This window comes from Takifugu flavidus, unplaced genomic scaffold, assembly GCF_003711565.1.
Source record: "Takifugu flavidus isolate HTHZ2018 unplaced genomic scaffold, ASM371156v2 ctg367, whole genome shotgun sequence".
Lineage (NCBI taxonomy): Eukaryota > Metazoa > Chordata > Actinopteri > Tetraodontiformes > Tetraodontidae > Takifugu > Takifugu flavidus.
The window spans coordinates 29,200-38,552 of NW_026621991.1; the positions used below are offsets into that span (position 1 = coordinate 29,200).

Sequence of the window (9,353 nt, forward strand, 5' to 3'; positions counted from 1 at the left end):
GCTGGACAGACTGTATTGCACCCCTTTGTCATTTCACCACATTGCCCTATCAACCTGTTGGGACGAGATCTCCTGGTGAGGACAGGAGCAGCTATTCTGTGTGGAGACAAAGGTCTGGTGGTGCAATTTCCTAATGGAATGAAATTGAATTGCTGTATTCCACACCAAGGTGTGAAGGGACAGATGCTGATGAGTGTGACACCCTTTCCAGAACAAGGGGTGTGGGCGGACATTTATTGGGGAGAACTTGAGCCTGAGACCTCACCTGGTGTCGGTGTCGGTGTTGTGGCATTGTTTCAGAGCTGGAGGCCCTGGCTGTCGATGCTGAGTCCCTTTGCCCCGCCAGTTGATCCCTATATGTCACTCTATATTTTATGACCGTGAGAATAATGAGGTCTATCAGGATGCGTTTAGAGAAAAGTTACAAGGAAATTTTTGGATGATTACATCACCGTGTTTGTTTGTGGGGCCTGAGGGTGTGGCTGCGCAGGTTGACCTTATTGCTGAACAAAATGAGTGGTACGAGATGGCCGAGGAAGCGTGTCCCCACGTTACCCTTGCCATCCATGCTGAACATCAGGCAAAGGACCTTGGTCCTATGATAAAAAGGTTAATGAGTGTCACAGATTGGAGCTCTACTCAGATTCCTGGCCTGTTATATTCTCCTTCAGAAAAGAGTTACAAGATAATGCATACAACTACTAACTCCGTAATCTTACAACATCGACAGATTCAGAGGTTTCATGGGAGAGAAAAGACTGATCATCCGGACAGTGCACAAATTTTAAATGCACTTCCAGAAACTTTATGGTCCTCTGGCCCGACAGATGTGGGGTTGTGTTCTACTGTTGAGCCAGTGTCATTCAGTGTCTCGGATTACAACCCTGTCTGGCAGAGTCAATATAAACACAGACCACCTGCTGAGGAAGGCATTCAGGAAACAATAGAAGGGCTGTTAATTTCTGGGGTTCTTGAGTATTCCACTTCAGCATGGAATACTCCGATTTTGCCAGTGAGAAGCAGGAAAAAGGGAAATATAGGATGGCTCATGATTTGAGACGTATTAATTCTATTGTGACAACACCCACAGTGCCAGTTCCCAACCCATATACTGCAATATCAGCTTTGTCTCCTTCCCATAAATGGTTCACATGTATTGATCTGGCTAATGCATTTTTTTGTCTCCCACTGGACTCTGCTATGCGTGACATCTTTTCTTTCACATATAAAGGTAGACAATTACGATATACACGTTTACCACAGGGATTCATTTTATCCCCTGGTATTTTCAATCAGACATTACGGAAGTTGTTGAAGGACCTCACTCTACCAGAAGGGGTGGTCTTGATTCAATATGTTGATGACATTTTATTGGCGGCTACATCAGCTGAGTCTTGTTTGCGGGCAACACAGGCACTCCTTACGCATTTGTGGGAAAAGGGCTTTAAGGTCTCTAGAAAGAAGCTTCAGTGTTGTCGTCGCTCTGTGACGTTCTTAGGTAGGGTGGTTTCTGCTCAGGGTACAGGTGTATCACCAGCTCATAAATCCTCTATCCTTGAACATCCTAAGCCAGAGACTGTAAAGGAAATGTTGTCATTTCTGGGTCTTGCGGGCTATAGTAGACACTTTGTCCCTGCCTATTCAGAAAAGACTACGCCCCTACGTGTAATGGTGAATGAACAGGGAATGCGTGATTTGGCAGCCCGGTTGACATGGACAACTGAGGGAGAGAAAGCGTTCATTGCTCTTAAACAGGCACTCACGACATCTGCATGTTTTGCCATTCCGGAATATAAAGATACTTTCTTTTTGGATGTTTCTGAAGGAGAACATACAGTAAATGGTGTTCTCTTTCAGAAAAAAGGGGGTGAAAGGAAAGTATTAATGTATGCAAGTATAATGCTGGACCCTATTGAAAACAGGCAGCCATCGTGTGTAAGGCATGTAGCAGGGGTAGCAAAACTTTTACAAAAAACAGCACATTTAGTGATGGGTCATGCTCTGACAGTTCTTACAACACATAGTGTGGTATCACTGGTCAGCTCAGCAGCATTCACCATGACCTCACTTAGGCAGACTAGGATGGACAAGATTTTAACGGCACCACACATAACATACACACATGAAGGGATCAATATGGCAGATGGCATGGGAGAGGGTGAACCACACAGATGTGAAGAGAAAGTGAAGAAAGATGAAAAAATCAGAGTAGATCTTAAGACGGAGCCGTTAAAGGATCCAGATGAAATACTATTCACAGACGGCTGTTGTTTCAGACACCCACAAGAGGGTCTGAAAGCTGCCTATGCAATAGTTAGACAGTCAGAAGAAGGCTTTGAGGAAGTGGAAACAGGAAAGATAAAAGGTAAAGAGTCAGCACGACTTGCAGAATTGAGGGCAGTTATTAGAGCATTAGAAATATCAAAGGGAAAGAGAGTGACCATCAATACAGATTCAGCATATGTAGTGGGAGCAATTCACTTAGAACTTTGTCAATGGTTGCGGGCAGGTTTTATCACAGCATCGGGATCTCCTATAAAACATGAGGCAGAGATGAGGCAACTGACACAGGCACTCATGGAACCAGCAGAGGTCGCAGTCGTAAAGTGCAAAGGTCACAGCAAAGAGAACTCTCTGGAGGGAAGAGGTAATGAGGCTGCAGATCAGGCAGCAAAGAAGGCTGCAGGTTATAAACCAAGTTACAATTTGTTGTTGGCAGAGAAAACAGTTCATGAAATTCTTCCAAGATACGACAGGGAAAGACTTAGTTGTGATCAAGAAGAAGCTTCTCCACATGAAAAAACAGTTTGGAAGGAAAGGGGGGCTGTGAAAGTTGAAGGAATTTGGCGGGGCCCAGACGGCAGACCTGTTCTCCCGCCCGGTCTGGTAGATGCCGTTCTGGAAGAGGCCCACGGCCTGACACATTGCGGGAAACCACGAATGATGCAGAGAAGGTTCAATATGCACACGATTTAATGTGAAATCAACAATTCGATCACACGAGGGCAAGTTTCCAGTTGCCCCCATGGCAGGGCAAGAAATAATTATAGATTTCACTGATATGATAGACAGGGTCAATGGGTTCCGATACCTCTTGGTCGCAGTGGATGCATACACTGGCTACCCAGAGGCGGTTCCCGTGAAAGCAGAAGATGCAAAAAGTGTTATTAAATTTTTGATTAATCAATATATTCCAACACATGGTTTCCCCAAACGAATTAGGTCTGATAATGGAACTCATTTTAAAAAATAAGGATTTACAAGAAGTAGAAAAACATTAGGCCTTAAACATGCATTTGGTACCGTCTAGCATCCACAATTACAAGGGAAGGTAGAAAGAATGAATCAAACACTGAAGAGCAAAATTGGCAAGATATGTGCTCACAGTGGAATGAAATGGACACAGGCGCTTCCAATTGTCTTGATGTCAGGAAGAAGCTCTGTTAAGCTCTCGAACAGGATTCACTCCCTTTGAGCTCGAGCGGGGTGCCCTTTCTGGGACCAGGAGCAGAAAATCCATAGGCCAGCCCAGCACTTGTATGAAATATAAATTGTTCAACTAAAGACAACTCTCTCAGTTTTCTCCCAACAGGCAACTTCAGTAACCACATCCAGTAAGGATCCAGGAACTCAACACACAGCTGAATGGGTTCTTCTGAGAGTCATCAAGTGAAAGTGGTCAGAGCACAGGTGGACTGGTCCCGTTGAAGTTGCAGAGCGAATATTACTTGTTAACCCTAACATCCTAACATACTAACAACCTAACACCTTAATCCTAACTCTGGTATCACTGGAATCAATGTACCCCAGCAGGTAATTCGTAGAGAACGCTTGGACAGATCCAGGAACATCCAAAGAAGACGGCACCATGATTAAACTTTTATTATTCTTGATTATAGCAAAGGGAGCAGTCAATGAATTGTTTTATTGGCCTAGCTTAGGCTAGGCCAAAAGGGGGATTGAAGAGAATTAGTTTATCTTGTTAGCATCTTTTATCTTATTAGCATGTGTTATACTATATGTTTTTGTTTATGTTACAGTTAGTTTAGAAGTTAGGAATACTATATACTCTTTAGTAGGAATACACATAAGTAAGTCGGTTGACCCTTCTTTGACATGAATACTGGTCAGACAGTTGGAGCCAGCCGGACAGGAAATGGTAGACCCTCATCGTAAGATATGACAGCATAATTTACTGGGTGATTAAGTTCCTGAACAGGAATAAGACCTCTGGCCTGGCCATCTGAGAAGACAATGGAGAAGGACTGCACCAACACCAAATGAGGCAGGAAGAAGAAGATGAAGTCACCCAAGAAGAAGGACTGGATTGGACTGAATTAGCATCAATAATTATATATGTCTTTCTATATAAACTGGGCCAAGGGATAGTTAGGTCGTCAGACTTCATGCCCTGACAATTGACTTTGTTGTTGCTAGGGTTATGAACTGGCCCGGAGCTCTGTAATATTTGTATCTTGAATTGATTCTGTTTGCTAAATACATTTTGAAATTGACATTTGTTTACTTGAAGTCTTCATTTAAAGAACACGCGGATTGGCAGTGACACACGAGAGGTACTGCAATCCAACAGACTGCAGCATACGTTTTCACATGATTATGTTGCAGTCACCTCTGTTTTGAAATAAATGTGTCTTCTGACCAAAAATGATGTTTTCTCCTCTGTTTTGAAATAAATGTGTCTCATGACCAAAAATGATGTTTTTGTTACCGGCGCCAGAGCTAGGGGTCTCTGGTCCGGCAGCATGAGCCACTCAGGCGGCGGGCGCTGAGCGGCTGATCTACGGTATAACTACCTGTGGATCCAAACACACGACACGAGAGTTGTCAGCTCACGCTACTGCTGCGCAGTGTATTTTATTCTTTGCACATGCGCTTGAATGTTCACATTCATATACACAACATGGCAAGTACCATACCAATTACTCTCAGAATAGTACTAACAAACAATAACTAGTCACCAGTAACTTTTATGGTCGGAACTACGCACACACACACACATACACTCACTCTTGTTTAACTAACCTTTTGCTGACGGGAATGCCCGATAACAAACCACGACGATAAAGTACATATTTCAACATCTTACAGTGCTTAGCTTCCCTTCATGACTTCGCTTATATGTTGCTACATAGTTTAACTGAAAAGAACTGTACAAATAGTACATTTTACATACCTGTGGATCCAAACACACAACACGAGAGTTGTCAGCTCACGCTACTGCTGCGCAGTGTATTTTATTCTTTGCACATGCGCAGAGCAAAAGCAGAGCATAGACTGTTTGCTTGGACCCACTGGTGTTAAAGCACCCTCTACTGGTGCAAAGTGGCAATGATTTCTGCAAACCGTATAAAGGTTCAAATATTAAAATGAAAAAGAGGGGGTGTCTGTTAACATAATAAACTATATGTGGCTATTTCAGACCCACTACAAATGCGGCATACGTTTTCACATGATCATGTTTCATTCACCTCTGTTTTGAAATAAATGTGTCTCCTGACCAAAAATGATGTTTTCTCAACGAGAAAACGTCAAAAAAGTCATAATGTGACTGCAGCATACGTTTTCACATGATCATGTTGCATTCACCTCTGTTTTGAAATAAATGTGTCTTCTGACCAAAAATGATGTTTTCTCCACGAGAAAACGTCAAAAAAGTCATAATGTGACTGCAGCATACGTTTTAACATGATTATGTTGCAGTCACCTCTGTTTTGAAATAAATGTGTCTTCTGACCAAAAATGATGTTTTCTCCACGAGAAAACGTCAAAAAAGTCATAATATGACTGCAGCATGAGTTTTCAGATGATCATGTTGCATTCACCTCTGTTTTGAAATAAATGTGTCTCTGACCAAAAATGATGTTTTCTCCACGAGAAAACGTCAAAAAAGTCATAATGTGACTGCAGCATACGTTTTCACATGATTATGTTGCAGTCACCTCTGTTTTGAAATAAATGTGTCTTCTGACCAAAAATGATGTTTTCTCCGCGAGAAAACGTCAAAAACGTCATAATGTGACTGCAGCATACGTTTTCACATGATCATGTTGCATTCACCTCTGTATTGAAATAAATTCTTCTCTGACCAAAAATGATTTTTTCTCCACGAGAAAACGTCAGAAAAGTCATAATGTGACTGCAGCATACGTTTTCACATGATCATGATGCATTCACCTCTGTTTTGAATAAATGTCTCTCATGACCAAAAATGATGTTTTCTCCACGAGAAAACGTCAAAAAAGTCATAATGTGACTGCAGCATACGTTTTAACATGATTATGTTGAGTCACCTCTGTTTTGAAATAAATGTGTCTTCTGACCAAAAATGATGTTTTCTCCGCGAGAAAACGTCAAAAACGTCATAATGTGACTGCAGCATACGTTTTCACATGATCATACTGCATTCACATCTGTATTGAAATAAATGTGTCTTCTGACCAAAAATGATGTTTTCTCCACGAGAAAACGTCAGAAAAGTCATAATGTGACTGCAGCATACGTTTTCACACATGATCATTTGCATTCACCTCTGTTTTGAAATAAATGTCTCTCATGACCAAAAATGATGTTTTCTCCACGAGAAAACGTCAAAAAAGTCATAATGTGACTACAGCATACGTTTTCATATGATCATGTTGCAGTTACACCTCTGTTTTGAATAAATGTGTCTTCTGACCAAAAATGATGTTTTCTCCACGAGAAAACGTCAAAAACGTCATAATGTGACTGCAGCATACGTTTTCACATGATTATGTTGCATTCACCTCTGTTTAGAAATAAATGTGTCTCCTGACCAAAAATGATGTTTTCTCCGCGAGAAAACGTCAAAAAAGTCATAATATGACTGCAGCATGAGTTTTCAGATGATTATGTTGCATTCACCTCTGTTTTGAAATAAATGTGTCTTCTGACCAAAAATGATATTTTCTCTGCGAGAAAACGTCAAAAAGTCATAATATGACTGCGGCATACGTTTTCACATGATTATGTTGCATTCACCTCTGTTTTGAAATAAATTGTCTCTCATGACCAAAAATGATGTTTTCTCCACGAGAAAACGTCAAAAAGTCATAATGTGACTGCAGCATGAGTTTTCAGATGATCATGTTGCATTCCCCTCTGTTTTGAAATAAATGTGTCTCCTGACCAAAAATGATGTTTTCTCCACGAGAAAACGTCAAAAAGTCATAATGTGACTGCAGCATACGTTTTCACATGATTATGTGCATTCACCTCTGTTTTGAAATAAATGTGTCTTCTGACCAAAAATGATGTTTTCTCCACGAGAAAACGTCAAAAAAGTCATAATTGACTGCAGCATACGTTTTCAGATGATTATGTTGCATTCACCTCTGTTTTGAATAAATGTGTCTTCTGACCAAAAATGATGTTTTCTCCGCGAGAAAACGTCAAAAAGTCATAATATGACTGCGGCATACGTTTTCACTTGATCATGTTGCATTCACCTCTGTTTAGAAATAAATGTGTCTCCTGACCAAAAATGATGTTTTCTCCACGAGAAAACGTCAAAAAGTCATAATGTGACTGCAGCATACGTTTTCACATGATTATGCTGCATTCACCTCTGTTTTGAAATAAATGTGTCTTCTGACCAAAAATGATGTTTTCCTCTCCGCGAGAAAACGTCAAAAACGTCATAATCTGACTGCTGCATACGTTTTCACATGATTATACTGCATTCACCTCTGTTTTGAAATAAATGTGTCTTCTGACCAAAAATGATGTTTTCTCCACGAGAAAACGTCAAAAACGTCATAATGTGACTGCAGCATACGTTTTCACATGATTATGTGCATTCACCTCTGTTTTGAAATAAATGTGTCTGCTGACCAAAAATGATTTTTCCTCCGCGAGAAAACGTCAAAAAAGTCATAATATGACTGCAGCATACGTTTTCACATGATCATACTGCATTCACCTCTGTATTGAAATAAATGTGTCTCCTGATGTTTTCTCCACGAGAAAACGTCAAAAACGTCATAATCTGACTGCAGCATACTTTTTCACATGATCATACTGCATTCCCCTCTGTTTTAAAAAATGTGTCTTCTGACCAAAAATGATGTTTTCTCCACGAGAAAACGTCAAAAAAGTCATAATGTGACTGCAGCATACGTTTTCACATGATTATGTTGCAGTTACCTCTGTTTTGAAATAAATGTGTCTTCTCTGACCAAAAATGTTTTCTCCACGAGAAAACGTCAAAAACGTCATAATCTGACTGCAGCATACGTTTTCACATGATTATGTTGCATTCACCTCTGTTTTGAAATAAATGTGTCTTCTGACCAAAAATGATTTTTTCTCCTCTAGAAAACGTCAAAAAAGTCATAATATGACTGCAGCATGAGTTTTCAGGTGATCATGTTGCATTCACCTCTGTTTTGAAATAAATGTGTCTCCTGACCAAAATGATGTTTTCTCCACTCCACGAGAAAACGTCAAAAAAGTCATAATGTGACTGCAGCATACATTTTTACATGATTATGTTGCATTCACCTCTGTTTTGAAATAAATGTGTCTTCTGACCAAAAATGATGTTTTCTCCACGAGAAAACGTCAAAAAGTCATAATATGACTGCAGCATACGTTTTCACATGATTATGTTGCATTCACCTCTTTTTGAAATAAATGTGTCTTCTGACCAAAAATGATGTTTTCTCCGCGAGAAAACGTCAAAAAAGTCATAATATGACTGCGGCATACGTTTTCACATGATCATGTTTCATTCTCCTCTGTTTAGAAATAAATGTGTCTCCTGACCAAAAATGATGTTTTCTCCACGAGAAAACGTCAAAAAAGTCATAATGTGACTGCAGCATACGTTTTCACATGATTATGTTGCATTCACCTCTGTTTTAAATAAATGTGTCTTCTGACCAAAAATGATGTTTTCTCTCGCGAGAAAACGTCAAAAACGTCATAATGTGACTGCAGCATACGTTGTCACATGATCATACTGCATTCACCTCTTTATTGAAATAAATGTGTCTTCTGACCAAAATGATGTTTTCTCCACGAGAAAACGTCAAAAAAGTCATAATGTGACTGCAGCATGAGTTTTCAGATGATCATGTTGCATTCCCCTCTGTTTTGAAATAAATGTGTCTGCTGACCAAAATGATGTTTTCTCCCGACGAGAAAACGTCAAAAAGTCATAATATGACTGTGGCATACGTTTTCACATGATCATGTTTCATTCACCTCTGTTTAGAAATAAATGTGTCTTCTGACCAAAAATGATGTTTTCTCACGAGAAAACGTCAAAAAAGTCATAATGTGACTGCAGCATACGTTTTCACATGATTATG

General features: G+C 40.1%; 1 protein-coding gene across 1 annotated transcript; it reads left to right on the plus strand.

Annotated features, from left to right (window-relative positions):
- The first annotated feature begins 531 nt into the window (after positions 1-531).
- Positions 532-4,514, plus strand: LOC130520388 (uncharacterized). Its single transcript, XM_057024114.1, has 2 exons — positions 532-1,931; positions 2,082-4,514. The coding sequence occupies exons 1-2, from the start codon at positions 991-993 to the stop codon at positions 2,974-2,976; spliced, it is 1,836 nt and encodes a 611-aa protein (XP_056880094.1). The 5' UTR covers positions 532-990; the 3' UTR covers positions 2,977-4,514.
- Positions 4,515-9,353: the final 4,839 nt, after the last annotated feature.

What these genes read in the sequence shown, in the direction of transcription:
- LOC130520388 (XM_057024114.1), top strand. Translation starts at nt 991, where the DNA reads ATGGAATACTCCGATTTTGCCAGTGAGAAGCAGGAAAAAGGGAAATAT. An exon ending in ATTGAAAACAGGCAGCCATC is followed by an intron (nt 1,932 to 2,081) that starts GTGTGTAAGGCA and finishes TAGGCAGACTAG; the next exon opens with GATGGACAAGATTTTAACGG.